Raw genomic sequence first — 21140 nt, 5'->3', positions numbered from 1 at the left:
TCAGCCTCCATGAGACAACATAGCCCATGATACTGAGAACAACTTTGTGGTACAATATTAACAAACTGTCTCTTAGGAGCAATTTCTAGACCCTACATTCTCCTTTCCTGCATGTCTGGAATACTGTTAGTTACTATCAGTTTTTAATATGCTCTATTTACAGGGTAAAATAATATAGAAATAAGATCTGTTCTGATTTCCATTTGATTTCCATTGGAAATGATGATACCAAAGAAAGTTATAAAATGCGTTAACATTATTGCCTAAGACTGTGCTCTAGACATTACTTTCTCTGATGGTTATTTCAAGACTGCCACTCAATCACATGATCTCTTGGAGCCAGATCACTTTCATTTTGTTTTAGATTTAGGATAAATAAAAAGAGAGGTAAAGTGATTTTTATGAAACTGTGTGGAGGGTTGTGACTTCTCCATCGTTCTCAGGCAGGCTTATCAGAACGAATTTTTGTCACAATGGATTTATATCATGGTGCCCTGAAGTGTATAAACTCCCGTGACTAATCCAGGGTAACCATCAAATCCTCTTTTCAGACTGGAATACTTTAGCATGTAGCAAATCAATGCCACTGATTTTCATTTGTAAGAAGAGCCAGTATATTATGTGGCAAAAAGCATTTCAAATCTGTGCATTATTTGTGCATTATAAGAATACAGTAATTATTTTCAGTATGTAGGCAGAGCTCTGCTTGCAGTAGCTGCTTTGGTTAGCATTAACCAAAGTATGGATTTTTTTTTAATTAAAATGAAGTATAACGAGCAGCTTGGGATTCCTTATGCTTCTTGAATACTATTATATTTCAGGATTATTTTAATCTGTTTGCTGGGAAATACTTGTGGGTCACATCTACCTAAATAAGTAAGATGTGGTGTTAGATAGCTGGAAGGAGCTTTGGCTCTTTTGAGTTACAAGTGAGTAATGGGAGAACTTCAGTTATGGGAAGTAGCCTTACTCTAAGAATATGTTAAATCTGTCAAATTTTCAAAAATGGTTGTTCTGGTACAATAAACATTTTTGAAATCTTGACAAATTTAATGTATTCTTAGAGTAACACTACTTCTCACAATGTAGTCAAAGTTCCGTTATTTCAGCCACTGATGGACAAGAGTCATGACATTTTGATTCAGATAACCACAAAAAAAGATGTTTATTTTTTGTTTATTTTTAGTATGTGGATTTGTTTTTCTTTCCAAATAACTTACTCTCAATCATGATGAAAAATACAAAAAACCCAGCAATTCTTATAAAATTCATCCTAATTCCAAACTGCCATAACCATTCTGAAGTTATACTACTACAGTTAAAAGTACTACTGCAAAAGTCATACTACTACAGCTCTAAGTTTTTTAAAAAATAATTAACCAAATTTTAGAGTCTTTACCAGGGCAGAAATTCACTCTAACTTCAGAAGTTAGTCCGTATTTGTTGTAGACCTTTTTTTATTGTATCATATTCCACTGAAATTCCTTCTACAGGTCCTTGTGAAATTTTGCATAAGTTAAGATTTTAGCACTATTGGAACATAATTGAGGTTTAGTGATTTAGTTACCAATTTAAGGTGTGATTTAGCCTAGTATAAAGAACCTTTTCACGTAACTAGTCCAACCAGCTATATGCTTTTTTTAAAAAGTAAAACTAGTTTAAAAAAGCCTTTATCCAATGTGATAAAAGCGATTTTTGAGAAAATTAAAAGGGTAGATCAGGGCCATGCCTCAGCACTGAATCAATCATCTTCACTTACTCAATTTGTTTCACTGATGTTTCAGCAAAATGTGGAATTTGTTGCTCATATAAGTTTTATAAGAAGCAAATCCCTGAGATTCAAAACTATGTTTCACTTTGCTTTTATTCTAACGCTAGCAAAATTGTACACTCAGATGTTTTTTGAAAAACTTTGTCATACACATTGCTTTATTTTGCTTAGTATTTTAATGAAGCAAAGAAAAAAGCAGCAGGCTCTGATAGGAAGTTATCTAGTACAGCTGGAAGCTGCATGCTAATGCACTAGGGAATTCTTGAACAAACCAGAATCATTGTTTTTTATGCATTCTGTGATATCATAAGTGAATTCCATTATGCATTTGGAGCCTCTGGCCTCCAAAAGTTTGGTTTATAGAAAGCCAATTAACGGGTGAGGAATGAGTTAGGAGAAACAAAAGAAAATTAATCTGTAGTTCAGATTATACTCATTATAGTTAGCATATTAAAAAGTTCTTTGCAGCCACATGAAAAGGCTTCATGAGGAGAAATTTAGGAATCCATACAGTAGACAGCATATTAGGCAATGTGTTTGTTCATCTTTTCAAATTTGGTACTTAGATCATAAATTCTTGAGGGCAAGGACTCCATCTTCCTAGATGTGAGGAGAGGACTTCATGGAGAGTGGCAGTATTACTGAAAAGATGGTCCCTAGATCTGATGTTTGTAAATTCCGTTTGGATTAAAATACTCAGAATTACTTTCCTTAATGCTGAGAGAGTCTATTTTTTCATACCTCATGTTCAGGGGAGTCATTTGAGATCTCTGTGTATTTTTTTTCTCTGAAAGGTAGATGAAAGATCAATATATTCTATTCTGAAGTGAAACGTTTTCAAAAATTACATTTGCTCAGTCCTTTAAGTTGTGAAATTTACTCATAAAGTGTTCTGAAATGCTATTATATCATTCATTCAGAACCTCCTTTAGTCCAAATACTGGCCCTGAATGCTTGCGTATCGATAGCCTATATATGGTGATCTTTTTCTGAATATTTCACAATATTTAATTAATATTTAATTTGAAGAAAATTAATCTCCTGAATCACTTTTTCATTCAAAATTAAAATTGTGTCCATTCTCCAACTAGTGATTATTTTAAGCAGAAGTCCCATCACAAGGCGTTCAGGGAGTTTTTATTGGTAATTCTGCTGATTTTTAAATGTTAGGGTAAGGAACCAGATGTGTTGCTTTCATGGTCGTGATTCTACATACTAGCATCCTTATTCTAAACTAGAAAGAATAGTATGATGGTAGTGTATGTGAGAAATGCTTGTTCTTTTCCAGTTGAATCTTGTAGCTCAACTAATCAGAACATTTTGGTCTAGACAAGAAACATAAATCAATTTTTTTTAGACTACCTCGCTTGCCATAAAGAGTACAATCCTCTCTCTGTTATGATCTCCTTATGTGCTGATGTTACAACAGCGACTGGCAGTTCCATGTCGATTCTGATCTCCCACTAATGTTCTGTATTTCACAGAGGAAATGAGAATTCTCCAAGGTGTTGAGTGTCCCCTTCCTTCAGATGATGAATGGAAAGTGTCAGTGCTGACAGGAAATTCAGGAACTCAAGTAAATGTCGCTCTCTGGATATATGGAGACAGAGGAGTAGCTGGACCAATAACTCTTGTCAAGGACAACAGAGAGCAGCTGTTTCTTTCCAGGCAGGAGGATGAATTTCAGGTAGCTAATGAAGGCTAAGAACATTATTTTACTGTGTACCTTTCCAAAGATGGTTATGTCATATGAAAAGAAAAAATGTTTTTCTCCTATTTTTACTGCACAAAATAAATCTCTGTCTAACCTCTATGAATTCTGCTTTAAATCAGGTTAGTACATATACTTAGTGAAGAAGAAATGCTCCTTTTTTTCTTCCTTTTTGCCCCTCTCTCCCTCATATAGTAGCCAGAATGGGACAAGTGCAGAAGTAAATTGCTTTCTTTAAGGCAATTGATTTTAGCTAGCTTTAGAAACTATCCACTCCTAAACAAATTATGTCTAATGAAAGGCTTATATATCATTTAGAGATCTTTAGTAATGAAATGTTCTTGCATATAGTTTTCAAAGCATACCAAGAAATGGATACTGTGGAACAGGTTCAGTTGGGAAAGATACAACTTGGCCATTTTTCAGCCACCATTCTGTAAATAGCTGGAATACCAGAAGCTTTATCTATGGGATTACTAAGAATACAATAACCTACATGTTATCATATCTTGAAAGCAAAGACTTCTGTAATTATTTAAAAACATCCCATCCATATTGTAAATAAAAATATATCTAGATAGGCTGAGAGGCTAAAATTTCTGTTTTGCTCAAAGCTTTCTGTGTAAGAAGTATGTATTTTGTTATTGTCTTCAGATAATTCAAGTGATAAGTGATGTTTCTCACATTTTGCACTGATTTTCTTTCTGTATTTACTCTGCTAATATAATTTTGGTGCAAACCGAGATCATTTTTGTCAATTATAAAAATAATAATGTGTTGTATGACCAAGGCGCAGGTAGGAAGATAACCATCTGTAATGTTCATTTTTAGGCATGTATGCTTTATGTTATTATCCACTGGCAATTCAGTTCTCCCAGTTGGTAAATAAATCATAAGTAGTGTCGGATAATGACATGTTTGCAATGTTAATCTATGCATTTGTGAAGATATGGACCTATTTCTTTTCTTTAAAAAAGCTGTTGCCCATTAGACCTTTGCACTCTGGATATTGATCTTGTGAGAGAGCAGAATCTTTCCATCAGCACCTGGGGCTACTACTGTGATTTTTTACATCACACTGATGCCATTGCTCTCAGGCATGAAATAACAAATGTCACCAAAGTGCTTTTCACCCTTTAATCTGCAGTAGATAAAACCCCAGAGAAAAACTCTATGAGTAAGAGGTCTTTTTTTCTTTTTTTCTCTTTAAACTTTATCCTCTACTTGTTTAGCAGAATAAGTGTGTTGAAGTGAGGTTAAGAATGTAAAACTTTTAAAAATTACAGCTACTTTTTACTGTTTGCACCTTTGTGATTGACGCATTTTCTCTGATGTTTCCTAGAGCAAAAGATAGCAGATTTTACTTTTTAAAGTATTCTATTTTACTATAGCTCTGCCTGAGTCTGAGGAAACAAAAAAAAAAAAAAGAAAACAAACAAACAAAAAAAAACGGCTTAAGAAAGCCTATCGTAAGCCAGGCAATTTGGAGCTTAAGCCTTCATTTTTCCAACTGTAGGCACAACTATGAAAAATTTGAGTAGAATTGTCTTGAGAAATAAAAGCGTTCGTATATGGTCTTCCCTCTCTTACTCTACTCACGTGAGCACTTATCGCCTTGTCCTTTAATCCTTTCTAAGACCATGGCACATAACAAAAGTTCCTAACACAAACCTGACTTGTACATCGTTGGAGATGCTTACCTCTATTACTTCTACCTTCTTACTTATGCCTTACTTACTTACTCAGGCCTCATAACTGTACCAGAAGGATACTTCCCTTGGCCAAGTACAGGAGATCTCTGCTTGTTTTGGGCAGAAGGCACTCTTTGCCCTCTGACAAAGTCCAGATTTTGTATTGATATTTGAAAGGACCATATAAGCAAAAAAGTTAAGGAGAGATTCATTAGGATAAGCAGAAAACATAACAGCAATGCGTATTCAGTGAACACTAGTACTGTGAATGAAAAGACAATGTCTCATATTACTTGAGAAGCGGGTTAATGTATTTGTAATATGCAGCAAGCGCCAACGGTAGTAATTGTCCTGTCAACCTGTATGTACACCATTACTTTACTCCTGCTTTAATCCAAAAGTTTCCTTGTTAATTTTAGTAAGAATACTTGTATTTTAAAAATTTAAAGTATTAAAAAAATTTAAAAATTAACAATTATTAAAATAATTATTAAAATGTTAAAATTATTAAAAAATAAAATCATATTAAACAGCATGAGCAAGGGCGTCTGAATCTGACTCCTCAGAACAAAATTATTTTCTTAGGCCAAGGGAAAAGACAACATTAACAACACATTAGTGTTGCAAGCCTGAAGCTACTGTTTATTTTATTAACAAAATTCAGGTTGATATAGCATCTGTGCCAACATAAATATAGGCGTGAATTCCACAGATTCTTCTCAAACAACTGTGGACTACTCAGTGTACTTTAGGGTAATAACGAGTGAAAGATGGATTTTTCTTTTAGAAATCTTTGACTAAAGCATGGTATACTATGGTTATAATATAAAAATGTATTATACAACAAGCACAAAGGGGGGCTAAAAGTAGCGGAAATTATGACCTCTGGAACGAGAAGTGGGCTTTTTATTAATGAAGATAAAGAATATGTAGCTAATATAATAAATAATAATGTGTTTCTGAGAGAGAAGCAATAAAATAGTTTTTGTAGAGTTTCAGTACCTTGTCTGAACATAAACCGTGGAGTGGAATAGGCTATTTGCAACCTTTCACTAACATTACATTTGAGAAATAATATGATAATGCACCTACTTTTCCTTTCCTAGCAGTCTGCTACAAATGATCTCAGATGATTTATGTTCAGTTTAAAGAATGGTTGAACTTCAAATAAACCCAAGATAAGTGGGATAGGATCGAGTTGTATGGCATTTCATGAGTAAGAATGTAATGCTTGGAAGTGCAGATGAATGCAAACCATAGACAGAAAGCTTAAGATAGTATCAATGGCTTTCTGCCTGCTTTTGAGAGCTTGTTCTTTGAGTCTTAAAAGTTTTATATCTTCATATACTACGGCATACTAGGCTTTATGGTCATGTTGCTGTTTTGCATTATGAAAGATTCGTGACTTGTGGTTTAGTGGATTTATTTTTGTATTCCTTATTTCGCTTGAAGGGCTCTCACCAAACTTTCTTTTTTTTTTTTTTTTTTTTGCTGTACAAAATTTGAAGAGCATCATGATTTCTTTCGAGCAAAATCTTTTAAAGTTGTGACTCAGACAGAAATCTGTTTGAATTTGAGCAGTCTCTTCACTGGACCATATAATCCAAAATCTGCCAGTCAAGTATGGTGCACTGTTGCTGTATTCTCAGATGTTGTAATGGTTCAGAGAATTCTGGAACTGACTGCAGAAATAAGCATGCAATTTTATGTATCTTTTTTCACATGTGATGTAATCATATTTTTTTCCAGTAATATGGCCCAAACTGAATGAATGTCAAAATGTAGAAACAAAGAACAAATGGGTTCTGTGCATACATGAGAACTTAATTTTGACTTCTTTCACATGTGGTGATTGAAAATAAAGGAAATTAAATATTTAAGTTTTTTTGCAAGGTGTTATGAAGGCTTTGGCAGTTTTAGTCATAGAATACATAGACTTGTGCTTACTATTAAGATGCTGCTTCTTCAAAGTACGTAAGAGAGAGACGTCTTTTTCTCATGAAGAGGATACAGTGTTAGTTTGCAAAGCATGGCCTTCCTTAATCAGCCTGAATCCTCTACCTCACAAGCTTAAAGATATATCTTTTTGTATTCCTTATTTCTAATATGTAATTATATGTTGTATTGTTCTGTTTTTAATTCAGATTAAAATAAAGAGCATTGGAGATATCTACAAAATAAGAACTGAACATAAAGGTGCAAGTGACCAATCAGAGTGGAACTTACAAAGGGTGAGATTTTTAAGATTTTTTTTTCTGCTTTATTAATTTATATATGAACTAACAACCTCTCTTTTCATGAAGCTGTATCTTGGAAAAATGGAATGGATAATCCAAAAATGCTGATTGTGAGACATTCTTAGTGCTTTCTCTTCTCAAGTTGCTTAAAAGGTGGCAAAAGCACTGACACAAAGTCAGTCTCCTGAAAGCTGGAAATTACATCATTTTTGCAACTATTCCTAATTCATGTAATTTGTAGATGCCAGCTTTAGTGTTTCTCCAGTATTTGTTAGGAAGACTCTAACTATAGGTTCTGGCTATGGAAAATTGAAAATGATAGCGCAACAAGTATTTGTGAAAACTATATGCAAAGAACGTATGAAGTTTGGTCAGGAGTGGGCTGGTTATAGATAGTCCAAATGTATCTTACCATTATAACCATTTTTGGGGAAAAGGAAACGGTTGAAGTATTCAGTGAATGATTTGGTTTTTCTTATGTGCTTCTGTGTTAGCTTTATTTTTCTAGTGATATTTAAGGATACTTAAGAGATTAAAATTAATGCTAACACAGACCCTCATGTAATATTTCGTTCAGAATTGACAAAAAGAAATTGTGATTTGTTTCTTATCCTGAATCTGCAAAACACAGAAGCTCATTCTTCCACTTGCCAGTCATCTTACAAAGCCTGATTTAGACAACCACAATTATGCAGTAATAACAGATTTTAGCATTAACTCAATGGCCTTAATGGTAAAGCTATCAAAACAGAATGGATGTTTTAACATTACAGTTTACTCAAATGGTTGCACGAATGCTATTTTCCATCCTGTTGGTTTCTTTAACATCTTGGTCCAAATTTCAGTATGTAACTTTGTGATTTCAAAGATTTCCCTTCATATGAAGAAATAAATTAGCCTAAAAGCTGTGTTTTCTGACAAAGCGGTTAATAATTTGCTCTTGTTATGAATCAGCAGGAGGAGCTCTACCAATAAACACTCAGAGTTGCAGTCATGCATGTTCAATTAAAGATTAAGAATCACTGCTGCAGAAGTATTTCGTGTTTGAATAAATACCTGCTTTTGTGGTGAAAGAAGTGTTTGTTCATTTTACTTAAAATAATACTTTACTGGAAAAGTGAGATGAAGGCATATATTGTCCTGGTTTTCTAAATATTAGAATTTGAATGCAAATACTTCTTTTCATAATTTTGATCACAAAGCTTATACATACCACACAGACATTCAAACCAGAAGTGCAGAGAGACAAGATTTTGGCACTGATTTCCTTTTGCTAGTGAAGGCCTATAGAGAAACTGTAGTAAGCACTGTGTTAATTCAAAACCAATAATAACTGCTCTCCAAAAAGGGAAGAAAGACAGTTTCTCTAATAACTGGAAACAAGTAAGACAACTATCATAATGTACAATGGCAAATAGCTTCAGAATTTGGACACTAACTGTCTTTAGAGGAAGGTACAGAAGGTGCTGGCGCCCATCTTTTCTTTTGTTCTGCTGTAGAAAAGCCAAATGCAATATGATTTCCTATCTCTCCCTGCCAAAGTTCAGATTTAGTTGAGGAGTTTCATCTTGTTTTATTTTAACGTAAAAATGTGTCAACATTTCCACCTCCAGTTTTTAGTCTTCAGTACTTCAGTGTTATATAGAGTTGACCCATGGACATAAATCAGAATAGGTGACATTTGTTACTTCAGAAAAGCAAATTACAATTGCCAGTTTGCTTGCTCTGTAACATATTCAAAGAACAGAAGTTGACAGTTTCCACTGGAAAACCATAGAATAAAGATCCTCTCCAGTGATGAGTCAAGTGTTATCAAGTAGTAGCAAAAATAAAAAATGTTTTCACATTGAGATTTTGTATATCATAGCGGTGGATCATTTAATTAGTTTCTGAGGTAGAAAAAAAAAAAGATGTAGAAAAATATTTCTGGCTGTCGGGAGGCAAAAAAAACCAAACCAGTGATCTGAATAATAGTTGCAATTGCCTCTTCCCTAGGTGACACTGCAACATCTGAAGAGCAAGAAAATACTGAATTTTCCAGCAAACACATGGTTGTCAAAGACACATGATAACAGAGATCATATTTGTGAACTTCCAGTAGTGGAAGCTGGAAAACCTGTCTATCCAAGTAGGTATGCAGTTTGCAGTGGCACAGTTACATATATATTGGTTACTAGGTTTTCAGTATTAGTGTCATCTGAATTATATTGCTTGTGTTGTATATTCATAAGTATGTTCTTAGCAATCTTAAAACCAGACATTTAGACTGAGTTTTAGAGAATATATTTCTGCAAATTCATTGTGTCCATTAAGCTAGAACAGTTAGTACAAATGAATTGTGATCACACATAACTTTTATCTTCTCTTGGTTACTCTTGGAAGTTGTTTTATACCATGTTTATGTCTACACTGGCCACTTGGAGCAAGCTGGTACGGATTCTGCAGTTTACCTGTGTATCTATGGAAAAAGAGGAGACACTGGTCTAAGACCTCTGCATAAATCTGATATACCAGTGAAATTTCAGAGAGGAATGGTAAGTCTGAAAGAAAAAAATTGCTGAGTCATACAAGCATGCAGCTTTTATATGGTATGAACAGACTCCTAATAATAAATATTACAGAGCTATAGCTAAGTAATTTTTAAGACCTAAGGAAAATTAGTTTCTACTAATCCAGAAATGACTGATGACCAGAATGAGTGAAAACTAAGGCAGGAAAAGGGAAAAAGGAATGTATGAAGAAGCCGCCTAAGATGATAAGAAGAGCTACCTGTGAATATAAAAGCATTTTCTGTCAAAATGTAGTGAGTTACATCTAGTTGCAAATGAGTACACAGATTTGTACCACGACTTCAGATCCTTTTAGGACTATTTGTTATGTATTTCTTTTAACCCATAAGAGTATAGTATTTTGATTAATTCAGGGCAGATTTAAAGTCATTTGTCTGTCATGTACCTCAGATTTCCTCTATAAAATATAAAATATATATCAAAAATATGTAACAACATATATAAAATGCAAATATAGAAAATGTCTATCAATAAAATATACATTATCCAGATTTTCTACAGTAACATATGACTGCATTTCAGGAACTATTGAATTTAAATTTAGCTCTGCCACTAGCCTTCTTAGTGACCTGCAAAGTCTGTTTCTTCATTTGTGAACTATAGGAAATTAACGCTCGTATCTGATAAACAAATGCAAGATCTAACAAATTTGTCTAACAGAGAGCATCAAGCTGTTAGTGGTACATTTACTAAATGAAAAGCAGTATATCAAATGTTAAACATAGCAGCAACCCATTGAGAAACTTCAGAAGTATCTATGCTGTTTTAAAACATATTTTTTATGCCATTACTAATGCCTTAAATATAAAGTATTATTCAAATTGAAATTCAGGACATAAGTGGAGCTTTCATGGGGGATTCTTCTAGACAGACTGGTAATAAGTTTTGTGGAGTATTTATATAGCGGCTAGGGGAGGTGTTTCAAAGTACACTTTGTTTTAGAAATGGATGAACAAGACAGTAGACTGTAGGGGGAGGCAGAGCAGAGTCTGGGATAAATCATTTTTTTGACAGACGCAGTTGAATGTTGACTTGAACAAGTTGATTTAATCCCCACCACAACTATTATACATAATGTTGGGCAAATCACTTAAAGTCACCTTCCCTAAGGGACCACTACTTGTATGCTTATATTTTGCTGGGTAACCAGTTTAACTTTTCTGAGCTGTAGCTCAAGTCATTTCAATAGGAATTCTGTTCTGGGCATGGTAAGCTCTTTGAAATGGTAAATATACTCATAAATTAACCCCTGTGTTTCTCAGTTGAGCACCCAAACTGGTTAGCATCTTTGATAGCTTTGGCCATAATCTCCGTATTTTAACTCTATAGGTAAAAAGGAAAAGTATTACACAGGTGGGCTTTGTGAAAAGTAGATTTCAATGTTGCAAAAAACCTGATTAGTATTGAAAAAAATCAAAAGTAGAAATCACTGGGGAAATCAGTTCTGTTTCACAAGATCATTTGGGTGGTTGCAGTAAATAATGTGTAAGGTCATAAAGATAATGAAGATAAAAAGAAATATCAAAAAGTTGCAGTCCTGCCTTGGAGAATTTGAGACAGGGATCCTTCAGAAAGGATAGCTTGTGATCATACATTGCATACGCATAAGGCAGAGCTGAAGTTCCACAGGCATCCTTAATTCTGCCATTTTCTAAGGCTTGAAAACTTTGCAGATAACTTTTTTAATGTAGTTGTTTCTTTCATTTTCCTTTTCCTGCAAAGGATAATCCAGTCTACTACATTTAGAGAGAAAAAGTTATATGTTTTGTAGTGTGACAAAATGTTAACTTCCTGAGCCTTTTACCTGATCAGCTGCATGCTTCTATTAAAATAATCTGTGTTAAGCGTAAGCACAATTCTAAAGGAATGACAAGGACAAAGGAGCATGTCACGTTTCAGTTTCTTCAAGCAAACTACATTACGATTTTAGTTATTTTCTCTCATTTAGTCCAACACATAATGAAAAGACGTTTAATTCTGGATTCAACCCTTTTGATATAGTCCAGCTGTTCTTAAGAACAAGGAGAATTTGGGGCCATTGTGAGAGTTAGATCAGGCTTTTAAAATACTGCAACTTCTGGACCTTCTTAATCTTGCCAAATTACGGACTGCTGTCTCGACTGTGTTCCAGGTCAGTGCTTTTGAAGTGGGAGCTGTATCCCTTGGAAAACTGCAGAAGGTGCTGTTGCGCTGTGAGGCTAATACTAAGTCCCAGTACTGGTACTGTGATAAAGTCATCGTGAGAGAAGCTGAGAAGAACTTGGAATATGTTTTCAGTTGTGAAAGGTAGTATTTATAAGAACATTATTAAATATAAGATATAAAATATACCTTAATTATATCCTTAGAGTCTATATCCTTTCAATAAAACTGCATTGCACCAAGAAATGTTCTAAATATGGTTTTTCCAGGAAAAGACAAATTTGGATTATTTTGCAGTTTTATAATAACCATAAAATAACCATGCTCCAGAATAAATTACTTGAGTTAGTGATTGTCGTATGATCCATATCAAAGGTTAAATGCTTGTACTATGACATCCTGTTGCAGGTTTGCAGTGTAGCCTTATGACATAAGGAGTAGTGCTATAAGTGTGACTTATTCAAGAGGAGAAGATAAAGCACACAAAAATGTTCTAAATTAAAATGTGATTCTCACAGAATGGAATTGCATCATGCAGCCTTTTCATATTTAGAAAAATATTATGTTAATCTCATGCTTGGAGTTCCCAATTCTACAATCTGTCTCATGTGTATGTGCATGTCTCCAGTGAAATGAAGGGCTCAGTGTGACCAGGCGACCAGGCTCTAGAAAAAACATGAAATACCTCAACATTTTGTCTGGATTTTTATGAATTTGTAATGTAATCTCAAACAGTCTCCTGCAACTCCTTGCATCACATCTTCAAAACAAGAATAAACAAGTTCACTCACCTTTATAAAATGATTTAAAACTGAGATCTTTTCTTTATCAGTACCATGTATTTGCCTACTAAGGGTAAGACTGAGGATTTCTCAGTGTGGATTCGGATATAGGCAAGTTGTTGCTGCTAGTTGTTATTGCTACCTTTTCTAAAAAAAATATAGTTAGCTTCCCGACAGGAAGCTCCACAGCAAATCAGGCCAGCTGCCTACCTTGAGCAAGAAAAATAAACTCTATATCACATCTTGCTCTCCAGTGGGTAAGATGTGGGTAGAAACAATGCATGGCAGGGCACTTCACTGCATTAATTTTGTGATAATTAGTACACTAGACGCAGATCAGCAACAATTATTCAGTGACAGAGACTACTAAGAAGAAACAGAGAAACAAGCTTTTTCATTGTTATTTTTTGCCATTTGAAAAGGGTTAAAATGGGCTGGAGAGGATTATTGAGGGGCAGCTTCCATATTGGCCAAAATGTAAAGGTGAAGCACTGTACTCTATTTCAAGAAGGGAAAAAATTTTGTTCTTCGGAAATCTATCTAATGTATTCATCTTCAGCCTTATACCTTTATTTTACACTGACATTTTCTGATCTAGTGCTTATACAAAATACTATATTTTTTCTCATTTAACCAAGTAAATATCAACATTTTGTCTGACTTAATAAAAACCTGATATTAGTTTCTGAGAATCCAAATACTCTGGATTTCAATTCAACTGTACTTTTTTAGTTACAAACTGATATTTTTCAGCATTTATGACTGCAGAATATGTCTGCATAATAAGGCTTTAGCAGAAGAGCGATATAAATAAGTTGTCTGGTAAGACAAAGATTATTTCTTAAGGATTACTTACGCTCTTATATGAATGAGCCTATTAATATTTTAAAGACAAAAAATATGGAATGTGCACAAATTCTGTCAATATTTATATGATTTAAGTTGCACATGCATATGTATTGTCACTGATCTATGATTCCTTAGCATCTAAAGATTTAGCTATAATATAGTAAGACACAGCATTAAGTTAGTGGCTTTTGCAGTAATTTTAATCTGAGAAGTTTCTTCTTTGGAATACAGAAGCGAGAGAATAATTGTGTAAAAACAAGAGAACAACTGAAAAGCAATAAATTTAATGCTGTTCTCTTTCTTAATTTCTTTTGGTCTTTTTGTCAGCAAACAAAATCTTTAGAAAATAAACATAACTCTTTTTTCTTGCTTTAAAGATTCTATTTCTTTTTCTTGGAAATAAAATTGCTAAAATAAAATTTCTGGGGATGTCAGTGCTCATACTCTGCTGCTGCTGCTCTGGCACAGGTTGGGAGCAGCTTGCTTTTCTCCTGGCAACTGTAGACCCATCCTGCCCAGCTCACCCTAGATCTGAAACAGGCTTCTCAGGAGACTCTGAATGGCTTAGGTCATGCCTGCAGACTCCTTAGAAGTGGGCCCAGATAATGAAAACCAACACAGTCCAGAAGCTCTCTGAATAACGTTTCTCTGTAGAAAAAAAGCTTTTTTTTTTTTTTTTTTTTTTTTTTAACGCAGCTCTTATATTTGTTGGATATGTTGGATCATATCCTTAATTCATACTTTAACATTTATCAAATCATATACTGAAGCTGTTAGAGCTTCCTTGCTATTATACATATTAAATATGAAAATATGATGTGGATCATTCGAGTATATGGTAATGTGACGGAGAACAAATTAATTCCCGCCTGCTTTCTTACTTTCTTTCTTATTCTTAGATGGCTTCCATTTATGTCTGAAGGTGCAATTCATTCAGAAATTGAGCTGTACCCTCAAGGTAAGGGTTATTGTTACATTACGGAAGTAAAATCAGTGAGTTGTATTTTTTTTTTTTCTCTCTGAAGAAATCTAAGCTGAATTTACTCTTCAGGCATCAGAGTTAATCATTTTTCTGATTCCTTTAATATATCTCTGAGAGAATATACTTTCTGTTTGTAAGTAGGGGTATGGGTTAGGGAGAAAATAGTGAAGGAATGAATGAGGAAGGTTTTCTTGCATCAGCACTAAGGTTAGTGTCACGGAATGTAAGCTTCAAGTCTTTCCTCAGACTTTTTCTTTAATGTTAAAAGATAGGTCCTTTATTAATGACAGCTTTTGTTTTGGCAGAATTGCAAATAAATCAACAGCTGAAAATGCAAGAAGAAGCAAATGGTAAATGCTATTTTAGTTTTCTTTTTTTAATTAAGACTATTTCTCTTTCAGAACTGTTTCACACATTTGTTGCCATTTGTATTTATTTTAAAAAGAATAATTACAGCATGCTATTTGAACATTTCAGTAAACTCTGAACCTTGCATTTTAATTTAAACAATAAATCACTTCATATAAACTTTCTTCTTGTTCTGTCATTTTTCTTTCCAGTAATGTTAATTTTCTCTCTGATTGTCTGAAAATTTATAGTTTTCCTTGTTATCTATCTTAATTTCAAATTTTTAGTTAACAATTTATACCACAGTTCTTTCTCCCGGGTAATATATATGTTAGTTGCTACCATTACTTTTTCATTTTCCACTTTACCTGTGACTTCATATTTTTTCAGCTTGGGTTTTATGTCCTTGCAAAAATTAAATTACATATCTTAGTAATACAGAATATTTTCTCACCTGTTAGGAGTGCTTTATGCAGTAGGTTGAGCAATAATTTAGAAACTACCAGGAGAAAATTTGAAAACCTTTATGCATAATTTACTATATCAATCAAGATATTCACTGAGATCCAAAAACCTTGTTTTAAATAGTGTCCCTATAGGAAGTTGTTAGTTATAAACAATCCAATTATTTTACAAATTATATTCAAATCGCATTCTATTCTTGTAAACTTGATTTTGCGTGACGGGTAGCTTTGCCCTTGTTCCTTTTGCATGCCTTTTCCAGACACATTCTTTTTCTGTCTGTTCATCCGTCTTTGTGAGATAACTGTTCTGCACGCCTCGTTTTCTCAAGGTCTGCACGTAGAGGTCCGCCTTTACGTAGTTCAGATGAGCCTAGCTAGTCCTTCCTAACACAGCTGGAACTCTGTGTTGTGTCATTTTAGCTGTTCCTGTCTGGGTAGGCAAAAAAAATTGCAGCAGATAAAAATTGCCAAATAAACCTAACAAAGGATGACAAATAAAGAGAGTAAAGTACGTGTTTAACAGTGTTCAGCTGGCTTTTCTTCACTGGAGATCATTCGTGTTGGACTTACAATGAACATTTTGATCACAGCACTCTCCTCCTGACCCCGGGAGATAGAAATGATAGTGCTCATTCAGAAATACATTAGAACTGTTTGCAAAATAGAATTTTTTTCTGGGCAGTAGAACTTTCTAGTGTTTTGCATTGTTTCTGATATTCTAGAAATGTCTAGATTTCTAGAAAGTCATCTGAGGTAAGTTACAATTTTCTAATACCCGGAGGATATTCATTGTGTTAAACTGTCCCTTTCCTCCATATATGCTAAATGAAAATCACCTAATTACACATTTTTCCCTACTCTTTTCTCCTCAGTGTGTAGCCGTCTATTAAGGCAGTATTGGTCTTCTACTTCACCAGAACAAATACTATCTTTCTGTAACAAAGAACGAGACTTATGTGCTGGTGGTACTCAGTGTTCCGCTTTCTGCTGGACATATGCAGGAACGCCATGAGGATTTCTGGCATCAAGGAGAAACTTTAAGATCCTTCTCCTATGCACATGTTGTCCTCCAAATACAAAGCCCTGTCTGTTTTCAGAAGAAAAAAAAAAAAAACAGTAGAGGGGAGTGCAAACAAAAATTATTTTTATCGTGTGTTTTGGGGAAGTTTAGCTCCTTCTTTAGCCTGAGAGTGGTATTTGCATGCAAAATAGTTGGCTAATAGTAAACATAGCCTTTGAAGGCAAGAGTTGAGCAAGCTAGACTATAAGGTCTCAAGAGTACCAACTATATTATTTTGAACCTGCATTAGTTAGAAGAAGAGAGGTTTGGAGAGGATAATAGAATAGAAAAGGTTGTCCAAAGCAGTTGAGGTACTATAAATCAGGCAATGTACAAGTCCAAGCAAAAATGTATTTTGCCTGTTTTAAAACGAATATTTGTTTCCCAAAGAATTTTGAATTTTTCATTGGACTAAAGGAACAATGTGCCATATTTTTCCTTTGTACTATTCTTCATAAGTGCTTCTGCACTGAGCATTATTTTCCAGCCAAATGATCCAAAGTGAGTTAATTAAAAAAAATAATAATATTATATAGTTGGAAAAAAGAAGAGGCTGATTTTCTTTGGTTACTATGCTCTTCTGCTGGGCAAGGATTCTCCCCAATCTTATCCACTTTGCTTTCTACCTTCAGTGTACAGAGGCTATCCACCATTCTAATGGATATTGATCTTTTTGCAGCCTGGCACCACAGTTCCTTCATTAAGAAAATGTGTCCATAGAGAAAGCCATGAGGATGGAAATTTTCTAAAGCACAAAAGAGAATAGTTTACTACAAGTTGTAGCCTGTTAACTTTCAGTGGAAATTGAATCATTCACTTCCTTTATGTGTATTTAAAAATCTTCTTTATGACTTCCCAGAATCAAGGATCAACCAGACCACAAAGATTTGGAAAACTGAAGATCAAACTTTCTGCACCACTATGGTTCTAGTAGGGCAAAAAGCTAAGGGGTAATGGTACTGGCCCAAAATAAATACTTCTGTCAGACAACAGATTTAATTCATGCACGCATTACCAGACAGCTTTCTGTTAGTAAAACTATGGTGTACGCTGAGGCATTTATTTATAAGAAGACTGTGGGCTGGCATTTTATTTGATGTTTGCTTTGAATTTAAGAATGAATTTAAGTCACTAAGTGGAGCTCATTACACATGCAGGCAAAAGCCACAATCAAAAGAGTGGTGGAGTGCATGCAGTCCCAGCTTTTCAGATGTAGAAATGCATCTTCCAATTATGAATTGTTCCTTTGTAAATGAGATTTGTATTAAGCTGCTTTCAGCTATTTAAAAAACTTATGTGTATTGTATGGGAACAGAGATGGCATTTTAGCATCAGGGAAGCTTTATTTAAATGATTTTTTTAAAGATTCCTCTTTAAATGTCAGAATTTTCTCCAAGATCATTTTTTTCATGCTAATCTCAGTATCAGGCTTCCATCTAAGCAAACAGAGCTCTTGTTCACTTGACACGATAACATTAATGCAATGTTAAAATGTAAAATAAGGAGAAATTTTACTTAGTTGAGATGTTTTGATATTTTTTCCCATTCCATTTCTGGTTTACAGTTGTAAATAATCCAAAGTCTGGAGTTTATGATGACTCACAGGGATGAAGCTAGAAATGTCACCAGGGCCTGTGATCAATTTTCCTGCTTTACAGATTTGGGAGGTTTATAGGATACTGAAGTCGTACTTTATCTAAGATGAATTTGGAAGATGCAGTGTTTAGCCAGTCTTTTGTGGCCTCTGCCAACACTGTTACTACTAACTGCAACACAGTAGTTGCAGTTTCTAGGCTAAGCTATGCCTTTATTTCTATTATCCAGGTAACTTGCTGCATATCAGCTGCAGTGATAAAAATGTTTTCATTTTATTTTTCTTTTCAGAAGGAGACTGGAAGATTACTGTAGTCACTGGGGATTTTGAAACAGCTGGAACAACAGCAACAGTGTCCCTTTATGCTTATGGAGAAAACAAAGCTTCTGGTCCTATTATTTTGGGGTCTGGGAAACACCAGCTGTTTAATCCCAACACTGCTGACACATTTAAGGTACAGTATGGCTTTACAAACACTGGAGAATTCAAGACATGCAAAATAGCTTTTCTCAAAAGTGGATAATAGTAATAATAAACAGGACTCAAATCAATATGAATGTAAAAGGATTTGGATTTTCTTTTACTTCATGGAGCATTTCTGAGGGAGTAATGGAATTTTATGATAGTGAAATTTGAATCTGCAAGAATATTCAGAATTGCACAAAGCAGAGATGTCTCTCAGAATCTTCCTTGTACAGCTGATGTTCTAGAGAAAACTTTCTTGGCCTGTTCTTTTTATTGGTACTAAATAGATAGTCCTAGCTCTGGCCTTGACTGCATATGCATTTTTGTAAGTGTCTGTTCCCCTCTGTGTATTCCTCCATGGGCTTCCTGAGGTGTTCACTGAAGCATACTGAAGCACACTGCCCTGCAAACCTTTTCTTGGCCAGGTAAGAATGAAACGGGAATAGATAGAGACTAGAGTCAAATCCCAGCTTATTGGTTAACTCAGGTGATCTAGATGTAGCGACGTCCTACTTCTCCAAGGAAATGAGGAGGGACAGTTATCTGAGCAGTGCTTCAGAAACATGACATTTCCCAGCGCTTCTCCAAGTTCCCATTGTTCCTGCAAGTTCCTTCAGTTCCTACAGCTCCTCAGGACTGGAGGATCATTGAAGTGATACTATGTCATTTAGGTTGAAATAATTCATGAAATAAACAGATGATGGAGAATCACAGGCAGAAGTGACAAAGGAAGTTTCTTTGCACTATTTTATTTCTGTTTTCCAGTTCAAAGCATAAACTTATCTAATGAAAATTCTTTCAGAGGCAAATCAGTTGGTTGCCTTTCCCTTACACTTACTTAATTTGGAAGTAACTTGGCTAAAGTTTGCAGATAATGCTGATCTGAGTTTATCTCTCATCAGAACATCAGAATAGGAAGGTAAAATCCATATTTGTCCAAAGGCTTTCTTTTCAGATCATTCTGCTTAGAGGAACAGAGTCATTTAAATTAGATCATCTTGAATATTTATTCAGATTCTTTCTCAGCTGAATAAAGATGATTAATACCGTCTGATAGCAAATTTTACCTATTCATTCAGTTCATGGATGGGAATACCCAGAACATCTGTTGTCTTTCTCTTTGGAAGGAACAGTAGGTTTCTCAAAGCGTCATCTCAATCCTCCCCACATCAAAGCAAGACCAGCAGCTCTGATGATCTGTTTCACTCCACAATATCACCCAGGTTCAGATCTTTTAAACTGTATCCAAATGTTTGTTCCTGACGTTTTTCTTTGGTGATATACTACAGAAAACATGGAAGAGGCTTATAGGTGGGACTCAGAACCTTGATGCACTTTAAGCTGGATGAACCTGACCTGAGGATTATAACTTAAACCTTTAAAAAAATCATGTTGTGTAATCAGACTTTTAAACTCAGGTATAATCAGACCTTTATACTTCAGAGATTTTTGAAGAGACTTCTCTCTGGATTCTAACTACACTATCAAAGCATCAAGGTTGGCCAGGTTACCATCCATCCATTATCTCTCAGAACCACTTATTTTACTTTTAATCACTGTTGATCTCTTACTCTAAATATCTGAATTTAATGAGAGTTGAGTGGTTTTGTTAATCCAAAAGAAATCTGTATTCTCCAAACACTTCTGCACTTTGGAATTCTATAATGTTCTGACATTATGAACACCCTTCAATAATGCCAATATTACTTGGCATTAATAATTGCTATTGCTTTCTATTACACGTAACTAGCTTAATCTATTAAATACATTGAGGAAAAATCTTGACCAAATAGGTCTAGATTTGCAGCCTTTGTTTAGAAATGTACTGCATATTTGAAGGCTGTTTAAATTCTGGGTAAACTCTATTTTGTAAGCAAGAGTTAATTATTGCAGAGAGCTGCAAGAGTTCAGCATAACATAATGGAAAAAATAAAGCACAATCATCTCCCACAAAAAGATAATCAAAATGCCATCTCATTTCAAAATCCATTTAGCCACAGATATAATCATAAGATATAACAGAAATGGTCCAAAAAGAGAACAAGAGATGAAATAAAACTGTATTGTAATCATCTTAATAAAAATCAAGAATAGTAGTCTCATGGAAAGTAAAGTTAACTGCATATAGACTTGGATTCCTAAACATAAATTGTGAATATTCAGTAACAACAAAAGAAAGAAAATCATAAAAAATAAAACTATTAAAACTTAGGTAAATCAAAATGTACTCCTCTGTATGCTTAGTGCTGTCTTTGTTGTTCATCAAAAATTTGATTTTGATATTGCTTACATTACTGCATAAAGCCAGTGTAACTTCACTAAGTTTGATTTCATCTGATTTCTGTTTAAATTAGATTAAAAACTGGCAATTTGTGTACATTTTGCCAGTAAAATGTAAAAAGGCTCTCACAGTTGGGAATTTCTGTCTAATTGAAGCATGTGAAATTCAGTGAAGGTAATTTACAGCTTTTGTG

The 21140-nt window shown here is 34.4% G+C and overlaps 1 protein-coding gene across 1 annotated transcript in view; it reads left to right on the top strand.

The window, feature by feature from the left end:
- LOC134136626 (lipoxygenase homology domain-containing protein 1-like) overlaps positions 1 to 21140 on the top strand; it is a 131999-nt gene that overhangs the window by 6185 nt on the left and 104674 nt on the right. The window contains exons 4-10 of the mRNA XM_062568542.1: positions 3256 to 3458; positions 7318 to 7404; positions 9406 to 9538; positions 9793 to 9944; positions 12112 to 12266; positions 14653 to 14711; positions 18492 to 18655. Coding sequence (XP_062424526.1) covers positions 3256 to 3458; positions 7318 to 7404; positions 9406 to 9538; positions 9793 to 9944; positions 12112 to 12266; positions 14653 to 14711; positions 18492 to 18655 — 953 coding nt within the window. The remainder of the gene's footprint in view (positions 1 to 3255; positions 3459 to 7317; positions 7405 to 9405; positions 9539 to 9792; positions 9945 to 12111; positions 12267 to 14652; positions 14712 to 18491; positions 18656 to 21140) is intronic.

This window comes from Rhea pennata, chromosome 2, assembly GCF_028389875.1.
Source record: "Rhea pennata isolate bPtePen1 chromosome 2, bPtePen1.pri, whole genome shotgun sequence".
In the NCBI taxonomy this organism is placed as follows: Eukaryota; Metazoa; Chordata; class Aves; order Rheiformes; family Rheidae; genus Rhea; species Rhea pennata.
Note: the sequence above shows the minus strand (reverse complement) of the source record. Positions and strands in the feature narration are given on the sequence as shown.